We start from the raw sequence: 20,150 nt of genomic DNA on the forward strand, positions 1-20,150 counted from the left end.
ACTCCCTCACAGCAGCTCGGATTACCTGATCACTCGCTCAACTGTAGTAAACACGACACAATGGCAAGTGTAAATGTTAGTTTAATTCAGCCATATATGTTTGAACCAGAATCTGATTCAGAAGAAGAGGAAGAGTGAATTATACAGGCTCTACAAGTCCATGAATCAGAATCATGATGCGTTTTATACAAAGTCAGACACATAACGGTAATTGATATGATTAGCCTTTGGCTTGACTATGTTATCAAACAGCTAATAATGTGTTGCTAATGTTACATAAACCATGTTCCCGTTCGCCATCTCAGACACACTGCCTTCTAAACATCACTCAACTAATGTGCTGATTTACAATCCATCCAATCTGATTTTAGAGCTGAAACTCAATTTTATGAGATTCCTTAAGATGCCTGCAGTCGTCTAGCATTTGATATGACAATAAATCTTTAGCTATACTTTTTGATGACTTCACTCTACATTAAAAATGCAGGATGAAACCTCGGCACCATGTTTCTTTCTGAGTGCACATGAAATGTTCTCAGGACTAATTGGATGATGCTGTCAGCAACTAATTAACGTGTAGTACCCATTTAAACACTAATTTTATTATATTTAAATCCATTCTGAACAATTCTGCATTTATTTATTTTTTTCAGAAAATGTGAAATTACAAATTCAGTGTGCATCCGAGTGCATGGGATGTATTGCAGTACTTAAACAAGTTTAATGGCTCTGTGGTGCTGAGTTGAATGATGACCACGCTGCGGTCGACCTTGAGGGGCGGATAGATTATTCATGCAGTGTGTGTGTGTGTGTGTGTGTGTGTGTGTGTGTGTGATGTACAGAGACAACAGAGACACGTTACCCACCACAGACTCAGACAGTGTTGAATATGAGCAGAATGCGGTTCCAGAGCGAATGCTGACTTCTAGATCACTCTTTTTAATGCTGGTTAATGATGTGAATTTAAAGCAATCTCTCTGTGTGTGTGCAGTTGTATCTCTCCTCTGCGTTACTGCAGTGACTTCCGGCCGTACTTCACTATTCATGACAGTGAGTTTAAGGAATACACCACTCGTACACAAGCTCCGTAAGTAAACCATGTGTTGGATGAGTGATCCTCAGTCTTTTACATATATATATATATATATATATATATATATATATATATATATATATATATATGTACACACACTCAAAATATAATACAAACATAACAAACAAATATAATACAAACAAAACATAATGTTTTAGATTTAATATCTATAAAATATATTAATATTACAAAGATTAATATATATATATATATATATGATGTTTCTTGAGCAGCAAATCATCATATTAGAATGATTTATGAAAGATCATGTGACACTGAAGACTGGAGTAATGATGCTGCAAAGTTTTTAAATATATTCAAACAGAAAACCGGTATTTTAAATTGTAATAATATTTCACAATATTACTCTGGGTTTAAAATATATATATATATATATTAAATAAATGCAGCCTTAGTGAGCAGAAGAGACTTATTTTAGAAACATTATAAATCTTACCGATCCCAAACTTTTGAACAGCAATGTATATACACTTCACTGTACACACACACAATATAATACAAAACAAAATATCATAACATTTAGTGAAAGCAATTAAATTATATATATATGTGTGTGTGTGTGTTCAATACATTTATTTATTATAATGTAATTTAATGTATTAATATTTGCTATACTCTATTAAATATTGTCATATTCATTTTATTATACTATATTATTGTAAATGTAATTTATAAAATAACATTTTATTATATTTTCCTTCTGGTAATGTTTATTTAGTTGTTAATATATTAATATTTGTATAATTTAATTGTTTTCATTAAATATTTTTATAATAATTAATTTAGTTTTTAATATATTCTGCTTCAATTATTGTAATCTGTTTCATTTTATCATGTGATATCATTTATAGTATTATTTTATTTAGTATATATTAAATAGAGTATAAAATACTACTATAAATACACTAGTATAGTATGTATTTTAAAATGTATAGTGTGTGTGTGTATAGACGGGTTTGTGATATTTTGAGTTTTTTGTGCTTTTGACCTACAAACACAGCATGTAATTCAATCATTGTCAGGATGAGTGTATAATCAATACGAGGTTGTTCGTTCAGATCGAGGGATGAGGGTATTTCTGGAGCTCAGACAGGAAGTGTGTGTGTGCTGTGACATGTGACACTCTTACTGGGTTCCTGTTAACCGTATCTTGTGTTTGTGTGTTGTGCTGTAGGCCTTCGGTCATTTTGGGAGTTACGAACCCATTTTTCGCCAAAACTCTCCAGCACTGGCCTCACATCATCCGCATCGGAGACATGAACCAAGCAGGTTCTGGCCTTTCAATAGTGATTAAATGCATGTACAATTAAAGCTAATGAAGCATTGACATGTTTGAGCAATATTATGACTTTCAGAAGTTTAAATGAGCAATAAAGCATACAAATCAGACAAAAAAAAAATGACTGAGGTTGTTGGCTTTGTTCTTTATTATAAATATCTTAATTTTTTTTGAAGGAGAGATGGCTAAACAGATGAAAGTGAAGAAACTAAAAAATCTGAAGACTTTGGACTCAAAACCTGGTGAGACTTGAATGAGAAACTATCATTTTATTATGTTCTGTATTCATGTAGGTTTTCTTCTGGTCTTTGTATTTCTTTCTGTTCATGTTTAAATTTCCAAAAGCAAAATAATTAAGTAAAACTCAGTGTTTGTTAGAGTAAAGTAACTGAAGGATTGTTCGTCTCAGGTGTCTACACTGCATATAAACCTTTCCTGAACAAAGACGAGGACATTATCAAGCAGCTCCAGAAGGTGAGTGTCTCTCTGGTGTATTATATCACTGCTAAAACATTCAAGCAGACGTATTAATTCAGTATTTTTGTGGTTAACTTCAGGGAGTTCAACAGAAGCGTCCTTCAGCGGCCCAGAATGCAATTCTGCGCCGATATTTCCTGGAACTTACACAGAGTTTCATCATACCACTGGTAGGAACGTTTCTTTGCATACAAAATCAATGATACGACGGCATTTACACGCACCTAGAACCTAAAATAACAGAGTTGTTATTTTTAACTAATACTATTGAAGTTGCTTTTTTCATTTGAAATAAAGTTGAAAATAACTGAAACTAAACTAAATAAAGTAACAATGCATAAATAAAAGCTAATTTAAAATATTTTAAGAAATAGTATAATATAGTATATAAATAATGCTAAAATAACACTGGTCCTGACTACCTCAAAAACATGGTAAATGCAAGTCTTTAAATTCCAGACCATTCATTTAGGATATAATTTTACAATTAATGTTATAATATGTTTGATCTGCAGGAGCGTTATGTGGCCAGTCTAATGCCTCTACAGAAGAGCATCTCACCCTGGAAAGTATGTTTTATTTTTTCTCTCTTTCTTTTAGAATTAATTTAGCGACTTTATTATGTTTATTGTATTACTCTTTTATTATGTTCCTTCTCTCATTTCCCAGAGTCCTCCACAGCTGCGGCCGTTCAACCAGGAGGAGTTTATGAAAACCCTGGAGAAGGCCGGACCTCAGCTCACCTCACGACTCAAAGGAGACTGGATCGGCCTCTACAGGTACAGATGCTCTCAAAAAAAAAAAAAAACATTGTTATATATATATAATTTATATATTGTCAAATGTATTTTATTAGTTTATATATCAATCTAATTTATTAATTTGTTTATCAAATTCAATTAAAATGTATGTAATTTACATACATTAAATAAATTATATATAATGCATTTAATTTTATATATATTATATAATGTTTATATTGCATCATATATATTTTATTTCTTTTATATAAGTATAAATATATCATTTTATTAATATATATATAAAAATTATTTACATTCTATATCATTTATTTAATTAAATTATATTTATATATTTATTATAAATGTATCATTTTAGCAATATATATAATTTAATATTTATAATAAATTATATATATTAAATTATATATTTAATTTAATATAAATATTAAATGATATATATTAATACAAATATATATTTATAATACAATATATACAGGTATTATAAATATCATATATAATTTCAATATTGTATAATATATATTCTGTTTAATTAATATATATATATAATTTATGAATGCATAATTCTCTGCTCTAATAAATTTCTTCAAAATTTTGCGTACTTTAAAGCTTGCTCACAAGCCGTAATGAATCCTGATTTGTGAGCTGTGTGTTCTGTTGAGATGCTTCTTATCAGTATCACTCTCAAATTGCTCTGAAATATTTGTAAGCAAATCAGTTTCAATCAGAAAGTGATTTTAAAATGCTTAACCAGTTATCATGGAAAAGTTAGGATGTTCAAAATACATCCTATGGTCTTCCCGACAGGCTTGAGAATGACTCCTGAATTCCAATTCAATTCTTGAATTTGAATTGATGTCAAAAACAGGATCTAGAATTACAATTCGAATTTGAATTAAAGGAAGCAGAATTGCAATTCAATAAAAAGAAATTCATATACACATTTTAAGTGAAGTGTTTAACAATGAAGCTTTACAGTATTTGTCAGATATGATTGCATTACATATTCCATAATCCCTAGTACAAATTCAACTTCCTGTGGGGCGGAGTCAATTCAAATTCCAATTCATGGAAGAGGCCAATTTTGAAATTCTGAATTTTGCACAAGCCTGCTTCCCAAACAAATCTTTTCTTCGATATAAAAGGTTTTCCTTTAAATGCATCTTCACTGTTTCCGTCTGTTCTCGCGCAGGCAGTTCCTCAGGTCTCCTAACTTCGATGGCTGGTTCAGAAACCGCAGGAAGGAGATGATGCAGAAGCTGGAAGCTCTTCATCTGGAGGCTCTGTGTGAGGAAGACCTACAGCTGCGGATACAGAAACACACCGAGGTGGAGACGGTCGACCTGGTGCTCAAACTCAAGGAGAAACTGGTCAGTACTGCAGTCGTTCTGTGTGTGTTACGACAACAGTTCTGGAGTGGGATTTTCTTTGTGTAGGAGTAGTTCACTTTAAAATGAAAATTAGCCCATGATTTACTCACCCTCAAGCCATCCTAAGTGTATATGACATTCTTTCTTTCAGACCAATACAATCAGAGTTATATTAAAGGTGCATTGCGCAGCTCTCTGAGTTTTTGCAGAACTATGCCCCCTCTGGCGACAAGCGAAACTGCCTTACTGTCTTTGTCTTGCGTGGAGTTTGCGTTGGGGTTTATGAACTACAAGCCGGTCTTTGAATCCATCTTCTACTTTTGTCGAAAGTTGACTGAAGTTTTGTCGCTCGAGTTGTCTTCGCTAATACGGAGAATCGCGGCGAATACACAAACCTGCCAGACATAGCCAGCTGAGCGTGAACGCGCATGACGTCACGCCCAGTCTCACGTTCCGGCCCGAATCCCTCTTATTTATTTTACTGTACAGGATTATAGAGGCAATCGCAGTGATCAGAGAAGGGCTCATTCAGCCCATCAGGCAATTGTTTAAGCATGTATGGGTTAGAAAAACGGGTATTTTTAACATGAAATGTTGCGCAATGCACCTTTAAAGTAACACTATGTAGTTTTTCAACCTTCATAATATATTTCCAAGACCCTTGTGATGGTACATCGACTTACAATAGGTTAAATGACACGTCTGCCACAGCCTGACGTGGTCTGTATCGCTTTTACTTGCACTATGTAACTTCGGGTTTCGGGTAGTAACCCGAGCACAAAAAGAACTACAAAATTCGACTGCTTTACGGCATACGTCACTTCCTCAAATTGTCTGTGGCCATTGTTGACTCCAAAGCCGGTGCTGGATAAACAGCGAGCGTGCGTGCGACGGTAGGCTAAATTATTTACGACAGCGGTAATGGACAATTCCGCTTCCAACCTGTAGGGCGACCGCAGAGGAAAAGTTCCTTGGTGTTGCTTTAAATGTCCCGTTCTTCTTGTTTTTTTGAAGCTTTGATTGTGTTTACAGTGTGCAATATAACATGTGTTCATGTTTCGCGTGTAAAAAAACACAGTATTTTTCACACAATTTACTTATCTGTATACCGCTGTTTTCACTGTCCAAAAAACGGCCCGATGACTTCCTTGTTCTATGAAGTCCCTCCTTCAGAAACACGTAACGAGTTCTGATTGTGCCAGCGGGTCCTGTGTTGTGATTCGACAGCAGCTTATCGCACGTTGCCCGGAAAAGTCACGCCTCTTACCATGCGCAGCTGAAGTGCTTCTTCTCCGTGGGAGCGCAACAAGACCACGCCCCCTTTTTTTGTGTATTCCTGTGGGCGGAGATTAGTCGAAAAGCTGTTCTAGTTACGTCATTAAAAAAGGAAGTAGAGGGATGTAGTCCAAACCGGCCGTTCGCTGTATGCTTTGAAAGGGGACTTCTGTTAAATAAAATATCTCGCTAGGCATTGAACTTTGAGCTTTATCATTTTACAGGTATTATTTACCGTAATTCCTCAAATAAAGGCCGGGGCCTTTATTTACCTGAACTGCAGATGGTAGCCGGCTTTTATTTGAAGCAGGCTTTTATTAGAGGCAGGCCTTTATTTCTAATTCGCGATCCCCGCCCGCCCGCCAGCCAAGTTTCCATGGTGACACGTCATGCTTGGCACGTGTTCACCACAGCCAAAATAGCGCTGTATGACAGATGTAGCGCTTTTATTTCTAAATATTAACAAACTTGCTTACCATGTCATCAACTATCTTCTATTCTGACTCTCAAATCCGTGTAAGTGAGTTTGTTTTGTCGTTTAAAACCCTTTATAAATGATCTTGATCTGTAACGTGAGATGGGCACCGCAGTTCGGAGATTCCTGTTGTATTTGTTAAGTTACAGCGCGTGAATTCTTCAGTTTCTCCCGAAATACATGAAAGTAAGTGGCCGGTGAACTGGGAGAAGAATAGATTAAACTTTATAGTTACTTACACACTGTGTATCTGATATGAATAAAACACGTCGCCAAATATATTTGAATGGATTGTTATTGCTGCTTCCATAGACACCATTGTGTATTTTACAAACTATAAATTTATTGTTTTGCTATAAATCATATCTATTTAAATGTCTGAAACCTAAAATAAACATGTGGTTAAAAACACTGAATAGTTGTGATATATGACAAGCGCTGAGCGCGTCCGTCTTTGAGTGTACATTCATTTAAAGTGTACCTATTCACACTATTTTTTCCCCGGCCTTAATTTGAGACCGGCCTTTATTTGTCCGCGTTGACCACGCCCCCGGCCACTATCAGAGGCCCGGCGTTTATTTGAATACCGGTCTTTATTTGAGGAATTACGGTATACTCTAACAGCAACATTACACACTAACTAAAGTTTGGAATCGCGAAGAACGGGACCTTTAATAAACACCCTGATGCTTGCGAGCTTTATAATAGCAGTGGATTGTAATCATCAGATTGAAGCTCAAAAAAGTGCATCCATCCATCATAAAAGTGCTCCAGGGGTTTAATAAAGGCTTTCTGAAGCAAAGCAATGAGTTTGTGTAAGAAAAATATTCATATTTTACACGTTACTTAAGCCCCTTTCACACAGCGCGTTGATCCCGGGAAATTGCCAGAATGCCTTCTGTGTGAACGCAAACACGACCCGGGATTGATGCCGGGTTGACTTGCCGTGTTCAGTCCCGGAACGCGCGCTGTGTGAACAAAAGCCGTAATCAATGCCATGTCGTAATGATGACGCTGAAGTGAAGTGAAATCAGGCTAGTAAAACGGTGCGTAATGCGCTAGTTTAGGGGTGTAACGATACTCTCATGTCACGATTCGATACATATCACGATCCTGAACTCACGATACGATATTATTGCGATACTCCAAGACATATGGTTAAAGATTAAAATGCTAAATTTGATATTACATTGTGGGTGTAAATTAATAGGTTTGGACTTGGTGCTGGAAACCCAATGCACAGGACAATAGAGACACCAGAATAAAAAATATTGATGATTCTGAAGCTGATAATACAGAATTATTTTAGACGAACATGCTTTCTCTCTGACTAGATATTTTTAAAATAATGTAGGCCACGTTTTACTGGCAACATCAGACGTTTGGCATTATCAGGATCCACAAATAATCCCCCATTGCATTATTCTACATTATATTCAACATTATAGTTTAATGTAGTACTGAGAAACTCTGTAAACTTGAATTTTTTCCTCGCATAGCCATTTTTATTTTGGGTGAACTAAACGCAATACATATTGTCACTATCCACAATACATATTGTTGCATTTTTGTATTGCAATATATTGTGACACGATATATTGTTACACCCCTACTAGTTTATGATCGAATCAGAGAATAAAATGCACAAGTGTGGAGAGAGAGAGAGAGAGAGAGATCGCAGCTCATAAACAAACTTACGACGCTGCTGAGACATTACATGTCACATCGATGTCACGTGTCTTTACGGGATTTTTACAGGTTGTGTGTGAACGCACTCAGTGTGAATGAGGCAGTGTGAGGCCCCGTCCACACTACTGCGTTTTCGTTTAAAAACGGAAAAAACGAAGACCTAAAATGGAGAAGTTTAGAAACGCTGCAGCTCCGTTTTGCGTTTTGAATCTCCGGAGGGCGTTTTAGTGAAGACGGGACAAAACGGAGGACTTTAGAAACGATGGCGCAGAGGCTCACGCTCGGCTCTATGATTGGGTGTCATCAGTCATGACGTATCCTTCCCTGATTCGTCAGCCACCCATCACACGTCAATCCGTTTCCTGTTTACACCGGCACGCGCATGCCCAGTGTTGGTGAATGGTCACGTGATCCGCGTTTTCAGGCGTTTTAATGTGGACGGAGATCAATTCTAATACGCAGATAAAACGCTGGTGTGGACGGAGATCGTATTCGTTTTAATTCTCCGTTTTTAAACGAAAACGCAGTAGTGTGGACAGGGCCTGAATGAACCAAAATCAAACGAACCCAGGTCAAATCCCGGGTCACTTTATCCATGTATTTTCCGGAATCTCTGTGTGAAAGAGGCTTCCGGCCAAACGGCCATGCGAGGTCTACTTGCGGACAAAGCGCAACCTACACAACTTATGACGTCAGAAGTAGAGTAGTGCGTCATGGCGTAGCGTAAATATCAGCAATGCGTCGCATTACTCGCATAAGTTGCACTTTAGACTTTAGTGGAATCCGTATGTTCGTTTGGCCGGAAGCTAGAATTTTACTTTGTGTAACGTGTTAAATATGAATATTTTTCTTACACAAACTCATCGCTTTTTACAACTTCGAAAAGTCTTTTTTAAAGGGGTCATATAATGCCATTTTTCTACAAGCTAATATGATTCTTTAGGGTCTAAATTAAAAGTTTGTAATATACTTTAATTAAAAATTCTCATTAGGATTGTAAGAAAACACTTATTTTACCTGGTCAAAAACAGCTCTGTTTTCAGCACGCCGTTTCAGTGCATATGACTTTAAATGATAATGAGCTTTGCTGACTCCGCCCCTCTGTTCTGCGCATACACCGTTTGTAACACAATAACACAATAACCATAACACGTTGTTCAGTATAAACGTGGGATTATGAATTATATTGAGAACGTCATACATAGAAAACATGCCGTAATGTACCCTGAGTGTAAACCTTAGCCGCATTCATTGTGAAGCGTGCAGCTAGCGATTTACAAGGATTAATATAAATATTAATATAAAGTTTAATAAAACCTTACACTCACTTCAGTTGTTCTAGAGGTTCTGCAGGAACACGAATAGCTGGTACCGATCTTTTTTCAGGAGCAGCTTCTTAGCAAAACCAGCTTTATACTGACCCTCGTTTATAAAGCAGTCTGGTGTGTGAAATGATTCGCGCAAACATGAGAGCATTGACGTTGCTCGTGGGGAATATTCCCTTCGAAAACAAACTCAGCCACTGCGTCTTCAGCGGTTCGGATTTAGGAACATTAAAATGACTGTGTTCGTTATTACACCCAAGAACAGAACACCACAATCGCTTAGACGCCATTCTGCTCATAGACAGTGCTCCAGCATATCAACAATGACCGCGCCGGTCCGTGCGGACTATGATTGACAGCTGGCTCACGAGCGAGGGCGGGTCTGTGTTGAAACGCTGCTGTCATTCAACACTCGTGGGAGGGGCTTCCGAGCGTGTGACGTCACAGGCTCGAACGGCTTGATTTGAGGCAGGGGAAAACATATAAGGAGATTAAAACAAAACCACTGGATGGATTTTTATCATTATATGATGGTTGTGTACAGACACTGCCAACACACATTTCAGTACAATCAACTTGTAAAAGTGCATGTACCATTAAATGACCCCTTTAATATTTTCTACATTGATTGTACTTTTTTTTTTTTTTTATCTCCTGTTGTGTCTCAGACTCAGGCCGAGAAAGATCAACTCCCTGTCAAACCAGGAACTCTGCCCAAACTACAGTCCCATATCGAGACCATCATACTCTCTCTTCCAGAGGACCTGCAGGGCATCTTACACAAACCACCGAGCCCTTGACCATCAGCCAACGCTGACACACCCCAGACTAGGGCGCATACGGGGTTAACAGACACGACCCCGCCGGGTTTCTGCTGGATCCTCCAAGTGCACTTGCTGCTGCAGATCTGAGTGCCCTTGAACGGACAATGCTGGCATTGCCAAAAAACAGCACAGACGACTGACCGCACAGCAAGTGACTGAGCGCCCGAGGGACGAATGATGGCAGAAATCATGATACGGACACGTTCTGAATCTGAATGCTGTAAGTCTCACTGTGTGAGATCAACATTCCCATTTGTTTTAAACATGAAGACGCTTATAAGATGGAATCAGGAAAAAGTACTGGATCGGAGTGGGCCGGATTCATATTCACCTCCATAATGAAAATATTGAAATGGCATCACTTCCTCTTCTCATGAAACCTGTCGAAAAACATCTTCAAAATGAGGACTAGGGAATAAGAAATTATATTTTAAATCAAGAAAATAAAGCCTATTTTAAGACCATTTAAAATACCATTAATACATATATATATATAATTGCACTATGGCATTATTTTTGTGATTATCAGGTTATATTTCACCCCAATCTGAGGAATTAAGAAACTATATTTTGCATGGATTATTTTCATAATTAAACGCATTTTAAATTCATTACTATAATGCTCCAAATCTAATTTTCATTACTGTGAAAAACACAATGACATTATTTAAATTGTGAAGTATTAAATTGTTAAATATTATTAAAGTATTTATTATTATTATGCACTACATTATTATTCAAAAATGAGAATCACCATGAATATTGAGAAAAACCCAAACATGATGCATTACAAAATTAATGCAGAAATCTCCTTAATTATCAAGAAAATGTCACATGCTAAAAATCTTAATGGGTCTAAAAATAGGCTTTTAGATTTATATTTTGGGGCGAAATGTTCCCTGGAAATGTTTTCATGATATTCAACTGTGTTTTGAATTTGATATTGCAATAACAGGCAGATTTATGTCTCCTTTAACAGAGACAAACACTACTAACCTATAAATGTTGAAGAGTATATTTCATCTTACACATTATCACAGCTTTAACCCTACAGCACAAATGCAATATGAACTTCTCATAATGAAGGCAAACCCAACAAAGACCAGTGCAGTTTTACATGTATTTATTTATTTTTATTTTTAATTCATAAACTGACTAACGACAGAAGGGAAAAAAGCCATTGTCTTTTCCTTTCCTCTCCAGCTTCATTGAACTGAATGACCCGTCGCTGGTCAAACAGAGAGAACTAGTCTAGTTATAACTTTCCAGAGATTGTCATCTTCCTTCTACTTCAATATCATGTACACATCCTCATTCAGAAAATGAATACTTAAAGGGATAGTTCACTTTGAAATGAATTTTTGATATGTTTTAGCTTACCTCAAGGGCATCCAAGATGTAGGTGTCTTTGTTTCCGCAGTAGTTTCAATTTTGATATTTTTAGGTCAAACCGTTCTTGTCTGTCAGTCATATAATGCAGGTCTATGGTCACCACCTCAAAGAGCATGCACAGAGAAGTCCAAATTAAACATGATTTAATGACTCGTAAATGTAAGTACACACTGATGGCCTAAGACACGAAACGAGCGGTTTGTGTGAGAAAACGAACAGTATTTATATCGTTTTTACCTCTTGTAAACACAGCCACGTCCAAGTGATCTGAGGGCGCCGGCGCTTCGGTCTGTGCGTTACAAAACGATATAAATACTGTTCATTTTCTCACACAAACCGCTCGTTTCGTGTCTTAGGCCATCAGTGTGTACTTACATTTACGAGTCATTAAATCATGTTTAATTTGGACTTCTCTGTGCATGCTCTTTGAGGTGGTGACCATAGACCTGCATTATATGACTGACAGACAAGAACGGTTCGACCTAAAAATATCAAAATTGAAACTACTGCGGAAACAAAGACACCTACATCTTGGATGCCCTTGAGGTAAGCTAAAACATATCAAAAATTCATTTCAAAGTGAACTATTCCTTTAAACACACTATAGTCTTCAAATACAGCTTTTCTTCACACTTGCTGGACCGATAAAGGTGAATAATGCGGTTTCTTCGTGCCTTTGATTTTCTGTTTAGCTTGATTTGATCTCTTTTAGGACCAAGTGTGTAGTTTGAGAGTACGTCAGTGCTTTAATATCATGAAATATGATTGTTTGACCTTTAGAGAGAGCTTCTGTTATTTGCACTTTATCGGTGGAATGTGTCGAGCAACAGGAGGTGTTTCTTCTCAAAAATGTGCATAACCATAACACGTGCTCATATTCCATGAAGTGAACCACCAGAAATGCATCTCTTCTGTTGTGTGCCTTGAGCTAGAGAGACAAAGACCGTCGCACTCCTTCACTCTCGGATGTCGGATCATAGGATGCTGATGACTCATGGGACGTGTTGATGAATGAATCTGGGCCTGTGTGACAGGAGGCTTGTGAAAACTGGTTGTTGGGCAACCATTCATGTTTTATATTTGAAGAACAAACCTATTTTAACATGCTTGAATTTTAAAGAGGTATATTCTAATACGCTAATAACGAACTGCTTTTGACACGATGCCTGTTTGTTATACTGATGGATATTTTCTAACATCTGTATTTTTGATCTGCTCATTTATATTGGTAGTTATTGTACAGGATGTTTTATTTGTTGCTGTGGTGATTATTATAGAATGATATCAATGGAAATTTGCGTTGTTTTGTAAACCATGTTCACCAAACCACAGTCCAACGTTTCAGCATAAACAATATTTTTCTATCAAACCCCTAACCACTATTTTTTTTTTCTGTAACCAGAAAAAAAAAAGCTTTTCCCTAGAAAGAATTTCATTGTTCTGTTTCCTTCATGAAGAACAAGTATATATTTTTTCCAGGTGTAAATAAATGTCAATTATGAATCTGTGTTGAGCATAAATCTATTTCTGTTCCTTTTGATTCTAGTATCGGTGTAACTCTAGTATATTTTATTGCTAGCATGTTACTAAAGAAATCACACAAAGCTGTTCTGCCCTTATTTGATCATTATTTCTGTAATGAATGTTTGGTTTAAGAACAGTAAAACTATCGTAGATTGGTATTTTGCTATTCTATTTTAAATGAAATAGGCTACAATTCATAATTACAATATTTTGTAAATAAATACAACGTTTATTGAAGATATTTCAAAGGCACATATTGAAGGCAGACATGTACAAAAATGTATTTACACCAGTAGCAAGTTAAATATACAGTGAATTAGAATTATATATAAGAATGTTTAACAATATTCCATGAATATCCCAAAATAAAACAAATCTGGAGACATATACATTCAGTTATGATTTAGTGTGTTTTCTTCTGTGGCGTTTTATCGTTTGGACAGTTGATCCGAGAGCCAATCCAGTCCTTCATATAAACCTGATCCATGAACCGCACATGTGGGCTGAACGAACCACTGAGAGAGAGAGAGAAACACATGTGACCTCACACATCATCAGCTCTATTCTGCTCATCTGCATTGAGTGTGTGTGTGTGTGTCTCTCACTCACCTGTCTTCCTCTCAGTGTGTGTAAACCCAGTCTGTCTGTCAGCTCAGAGACGGTCATGGCTTTGGGTAAATCCTGCTTGTTAGCAAGAACTAACAGAACAGCGTCTCTCATCTCATCCTCCAACAGCTGAAAAGGTTCAAATGGATTTGATGCTCGTACACAATATTACAAGACTGAATTATACTGAACTAGTGTAATATATCTGATGATATAGATGACGTACCATCATTTTTAGTTCCTCTGCTGCCGTTTCAATCCTCTCAGGATCACTGCTGTCCACCACAAAGATCAGACCCTGAATCACACACACACACACCCACTTTGTTAGGGCATTTCTAAGTGATAAAATATTAGATACATATTGAACTGAACACATAATTACCTTAGTGTTCTGATAGTAATGTCTCCAGAGGCGTCTGATAACGTCCTGACCGCCGACATCCCAAACCGTGAAGGAGATGTTTTTATATTCAACTGTCTCAACATTAAACCCTAGAGAGAATCAGAGTCAGTCATTATCAGTGATTCAGTACTTATGAAATATAATAAACAATAAATATTTGTTTGACCTGAAATTTCTTACCTAGAGTTGGAATGGTTGTGACAACTTCACCAAGTTTGAGTTTGTAGAGGACCGTTGTTTTCCCTGCTGCATCCAGACCAACTTGGAAAATAAATATTCATAACGTTTATTCCACAATGAAAATGCACTAGACTCATAATTGGAATATTTTCTTAAGTTTTATTAAATTCACGTATCAATTAATATGCATCTGTTTGCACAAGAGACATATATTTTTTAAAAACTGAAAAAGAATCAAAGAGTACATTTATTACATTTTCGATAAATAAAAAATGTACTCACCCATAAGCAACCTCATCTCTTTCTTCTCAAAGAGACGTGAGAAAATGTTAGAGAAGAAGACGCCCATTTTTTAAAGTGCAAATGAAAAAGCTTTTTGCTGTATTCAGTGGATGAAGCCCAGATTGCTTGTGTGAAGATGTGTGAGTGTGTGAGTGTTTATATAGGCTGTTTGCTTTCGGTTTGACTGACAGCTCAACACCGCCACTCTCTCACACAAGACGCGCGCAGTTTCTCTCGCGGCAAATCCAACGCGTTCGATATGACGTCACGCCATCATCACGTGACAAAACAAAGTGCAAAACAATCAGGAACAAGACAAGAGTTGTTATTTTGGTAATCAAACAGACAGTATCAGTGAAGCGCTATTTTATTTTAAATAAATAAAAATATATTATGCGTGTTGTACTTTGTACTTGTACTTGTTATAGAAAATCATATTAAATTAAGGGTGACATTTCCACCACAGAATGTCTCAAACTCTGAGCCAAAATGTTGCTAAACAGCTATTTTTAATTTAACAACCATTTGTATGCATCAAAACATAAAATAGTAGCAATAGGAGGTATGCTGTGTAATATGAAACTCAACTTGTGCGGGCTATATAGGCATCAGAAATTATGTTCACAATGCCTGAAGGAAATATAAAACATCGCACATGTTCCTCGTCAGATTTACAGAACTTCTGAAATCTTTATTCAGCTAGGAGATTAAGTTTACATCATAACAATATTTGCTTTTAGACAAGAGTACAGTATGTGACGTCATATCGAACGCGCTGGATCTGCCGCGAGAGAAACTGCGCGTGTCTTGTGTTGAGCTGTCAGTCAAACCGAAAGCAAAAAGCCTATATAAACACTCACACACACACACCAACATCACACTATCAATCTGAGCCTCGTCCTCTGGACATTTATTTTCTCTGAATACAGCATTTTCATCAGCACTTTTAAAAATGGGCGTCTTCTTCTCTAACCTTTTCGCACGTCTCTTGAAGAAAAAAGAGATGAGGTTGCTAATGGGTGAGTACATGTTTCCCCCCCCCCTCAAAATGTACTTGTCTTTACCCCTTATTATTTGATTCGTATACAAATTTTGAACAAACTATTATTTCTCTATGGCGAATATATGCATATTAATTTGCCCTAATTAATGTGTGATTTTGAAAAATGAATCTTGTGCATTTCCATTGTGAAATAAATATATATTTCTTCTTCAAGTTGGTCTGGATGCAGCAGGGAAAACCACAATCCTCTACAAACTCAAACTTGGTGAAGTTGTCTCATCTATTCCAACTATTGGTAAGAAACTCAAAGAAAAACATATTATTTTTCTGCATACATTTTTATTCTATATGTCATGTCTAACTGCTCATGATTCTGCCATCCACCTCCTCTCTCTAGGTTTTAATGTTGAGACAGTTGATTATAAAAACATCGCCTTCACTGTGTGGGATGTCGGCGGTCAGAGTGTCATCAGAGGTCTCTGGAGACATTACTATGTGAACACCAAGGTAACAGAGTTTTATCACTATTTAAGTGCAATCTGATTTGTCCAAATGTGGTTTTATTTGTAAAATGTTGACTTTGCATGTGTGTTTGTGTGATTCAGGGTCTGATCTTTGTGGTGGACAGCAGTGATCCTGAGAGGATTGAAACGGCAGCAGAGGAACTAAAATTGATGATGGAGGAGGATGAGATGAGAGACGTCGTCCTGTTAGTTCTTGCTAACAAGCAGGATTTACCCAAAGCCATGACCGTCTCTGAGCTGACAGACAGACTGGGTTTACACACACTGAGAGGAAGACAGGTGAGTGAGAGACACACACACACACACACACACACACACACACAATGCAGATGAGCGGAATAGAGCTGATGATGTGTGAGGTCACATGTGTTTCTCTCTCTCTCTCAGTGGTTCGTTCAGCCCACATGTGCGGTTCAAGGATCAGGTTTATATGAAGGACTGGATTGGCTCTCGGATCAACTGTCCAAACAACAATAATTCATGATTTAAGTCGACATGAAATGGAAGTTGCGAAAGTCTTCTCTTCCTTATTGTGACGTATATCTGGAACATTGCAGGGCTTGATCGCGCCAGTAAACACGTCATCACAGAAGAGATGTCGCTGCAACAGAGAGGGGAAGTTAATTTGATTAAAGATTAACTTAAAAAAAAAAAAATAATGATGTGCACTGAATCTGATACAACATTTATGATAAATACTGTAATATTCCATAAACAACAAGAATTATCCGTGATTTCATGGTCGCTTTAATACTTTATTTTGTGATTTTTGTGGACTGATACTTGAAAAATACACTGTAATAGAATGTACTGTATATATTATAACAGCCTTCAACTGTTTATTATCTCAAAAGCATTTTGATTTATTAATGTTAAATCAAAACTGTATATTTTAAATTGTTAGTCTTAGCTTTGAAAAATTATTTATACAGTATATATTATGTCATTCTTCAATGGACTTTGAAAGAAAGTTTTCGTATGTGTTCTGTATTTGCACTTTGAAAGAACGACCTGATGTCCACCTGTAATATACATCTGTGCCTTTCAAATATCTCCAATAAATTATGTATTTATTTACAAACATCAATATTCCTATAATAAATACATAGTCAAATTACTGCATGTTTTAGTGCAAAAACAGAACTGCTGTTCCAAAAATATCAATCTGTGCTTGCAAACAGCTTGTAATATGTTTCCTGCTATACAAAAGAGGAGATCAAACACCCTGCAATAAAACAAGATTTTATAAAATTTTTGTGATTTTATACCTGTGGTTATCTTTAAGGTTGCCTTTTTTTACACCCGGCTGGGGGACCACCGATGAAAATTAGCACTTTTGAGCTAACTCGGGTACATTTACATTGTTTCAATGTTGATTAATGTACACTGTCCCCTTTCAAATAAAGAGAAAATGAAGAAAGAAAAAATGAAATGAAAGAAAACTCACTATCTGCAGAGAAGATCTCAAAGACACAGCCTTGCCCAAACTTCTCTCCGTGCTTATCTGTGCTGTACTCCTCCTTTCCCCTGATTCAAGTCACTGAAAGTCACTAGGAATGTCTATGTTGTGAATCTATTGTTTCATGTTTGGTATCATTTTAAATGTCTCAGTGCGATTGGTAACATGGTCTCAATTTCACAGCAGTCATTTGCATTTATGAGAAAGATTGAAAACTTAGGAGAATTCAGTTCCCCTAGGTGGTGTCTCTTTAAGATATCTGGTAATCATGGCTTCTCTCCCTCGAAACTAGGTGTAACACTTAGGGAACCGACTAAAGAGGTATTAGCTAACCCTGCACCCTCTGACTAAGATCACAACTGCTGAGTTTGTGTTTGCACTATCAACAAAATATCCTATCTTTATTTAATCAGGGACAGTACATTAATAGTATACACTGTAAACCCGAATAAGTTGGCACAACTCAAAAAACATTCAAGAAATTCAAAGTTTAAGTAAGCAGAACTGACATATTTTTATTTTATATTTTTTTACATTTGAATTGTTCTTAACTTGAAATGTTTGAGTACACTAATTCATACATTTAACTTAAAATGTCATGTATTCTCAATGTGAACACGTTTATTAGTGTAAACTTACCTAGTTTGCTAACATACTATTTTGTTAACATCTTAACAATAGTATGCTATACATTAACACTTGCAGCAATATAAAGGTTTTATTTGGTTTCAAATCAAGCTCATGCACCACTTGTCACCATGATGGTAACTATCCTAAAACCAACATTAACAGAAATTCTTCTAAATTAGCATAACGAAACATTAATCATTACTAAATCACCCGCTTAACATTAATCTTGCACAAAAAAACATTGTATAACACTTAATTTTAGCATTTACTCTCCCTTTCGAGTGCCATCGGCAAAGCATGCTGGGAAATATACATCCCAGCCGTTTCAGTTAAACTTAAGTTCGTCTAAATTAAAAGAAATTATTTCATAAAACTCAAAACAATTAAACAATTCAGTTTACTTAAAATATATCCATTCTGTGAACTTGAAAGAAAAAGAAAGTGCTAAATACTCATAAAAATTAATTTGACAGAACTAATTAGTTTAATTTAAGTTTTTCCTACTCAAATCAATTAAGTATTTTGAGCGTTAGCGTTTACAGTGTATAACAATATGTAAAATACGCCAGATTTAGCTAATTTTCATCTGTGCTCCAGCATCCCCATTCTTCCATACTAACACACACACACACACAACAGGTGTCTTAACCCCACTTAATTAATGACACGCCCCTTTTGGTCACATGACTTTCCCATTACATAGCTCCTATGCATTATCACACACGCTGTTGGATTCCGTCGGTCCTACAAGCTCCAATAAATTATGCATTTACAAAAAAAAAAGTCTTGAATACTGCTTTCACTTTCTATAACTAAACTGTATTTGGGAAATGGAAAGCTGATTTTTTTTTTTTTTATCTATTAATTTGTCATTTAGCTAGTGTTTTTTTTATCTAAAGTGACTATACAGTAACCTTTATAAAGGTTCAGTCCAGCTGAGTAACCTAGAGTTGAGTGTGTGTTGAACTGCAACACTGTTCATATCACCATTTGGGATCAGACCTTTGGTTACCACCACCAAACTTTAAACACAACATGATGCAATCTTTTTTTTAAATTCCATGTTAGTTAAAACTGTAGGCTAAGTAATTACAATTTCTTATGATAAGAAATTATATTTTAAAAGAATATTTTGTAATATTTGTTATATATATATATATATATATATATATATATATATACATATGTGTGTGTGTGTGTGTGTATTTATACCAATGTCAAACAGCAATACGTATAGGCCTACTTTTAAGGCAAAATTGTATATTTTTCGCTATCGGTTATGTGCACTTATGCCACCTTTTGTTATTTGGTTAATGTTTTTTGTATTATTTTATTGTTTTGTGTGTTACCCTGATGGTGTTTGCTATTTGGTGACCATTTTACGTGTTATTAGTGTTTACAGTTGCTTGATAAACTGATTATAATGAACTTTAAGTTCATTGCATTTGCATCATCTGATTTGTTATGTTGGTAGTGGTACATAGTAACAAATGTAATTGCTCAAATCGCTTGGGAATGTTAAAGGGATAGTTCACCCAATGAAACATGAAATATC

At 36.0% G+C, this 20,150-nt stretch overlaps 3 protein-coding genes across 3 annotated transcripts in view; 2 read left to right on the forward strand and 1 right to left on the reverse strand.

Annotated features, from left to right (window-relative positions):
- dennd6aa (DENN/MADD domain containing 6Aa) overlaps positions 1-10,943 on the forward strand; it is a 30,726-nt gene extending 19,783 nt beyond the window's left edge. Inside the window, exons 11-19 of the mRNA XM_056236307.1 lie at positions 992-1,087; positions 2,289-2,383; positions 2,570-2,635; positions 2,803-2,867; positions 2,951-3,040; positions 3,386-3,439; positions 3,540-3,649; positions 4,824-5,001; positions 10,434-10,943. Coding sequence (XP_056092282.1) covers positions 992-1,087; positions 2,289-2,383; positions 2,570-2,635; positions 2,803-2,867; positions 2,951-3,040; positions 3,386-3,439; positions 3,540-3,649; positions 4,824-5,001; positions 10,434-10,565 — 886 coding nt within the window. The 3' untranslated portion in view covers positions 10,566-10,943. The remainder of the gene's footprint in view (positions 1-991; positions 1,088-2,288; positions 2,384-2,569; positions 2,636-2,802; positions 2,868-2,950; positions 3,041-3,385; positions 3,440-3,539; positions 3,650-4,823; positions 5,002-10,433) is intronic.
- A 2,990-nt stretch (positions 10,944-13,933) lies between these two features.
- Positions 13,934-15,085, reverse strand: LOC130071467 (ADP-ribosylation factor 4-like). The gene is made up of 6 exons (XM_056236311.1): positions 14,980-15,085; positions 14,698-14,778; positions 14,497-14,606; positions 14,338-14,409; positions 14,115-14,240; positions 13,934-14,020 (listed from the first exon to the last, which is right to left on the reverse strand). Exons 1-6 carry the CDS (start codon positions 15,044-15,046, stop codon positions 13,934-13,936), a joined length of 543 nt encoding a protein of 180 aa, XP_056092286.1. The 5' UTR covers positions 15,047-15,085.
- Positions 15,086-15,850: 765 nt separating this feature from the next.
- On the forward strand, positions 15,851-17,051 carry LOC130071465 (ADP-ribosylation factor 4-like). Its single transcript, XM_056236309.1, has 5 exons — positions 15,851-15,998; positions 16,197-16,277; positions 16,380-16,489; positions 16,588-16,785; positions 16,894-17,051. Exons 1-5 carry the CDS (start codon positions 15,932-15,934, stop codon positions 16,981-16,983), a joined length of 546 nt encoding a protein of 181 aa, XP_056092284.1. The 5' UTR covers positions 15,851-15,931; the 3' UTR covers positions 16,984-17,051.
- The last annotated feature ends 3,099 nt before the right edge of the window (positions 17,052-20,150 follow it).

Source organism: Rhinichthys klamathensis, unplaced genomic scaffold (genome assembly GCF_029890125.1).
Source record: "Rhinichthys klamathensis goyatoka isolate OS25496 unplaced genomic scaffold, OSU_Roscu_1.1 h1tg000444l_1, whole genome shotgun sequence".
Lineage (NCBI taxonomy): Eukaryota > Metazoa > Chordata > Actinopteri > Cypriniformes > Leuciscidae > Rhinichthys > Rhinichthys klamathensis.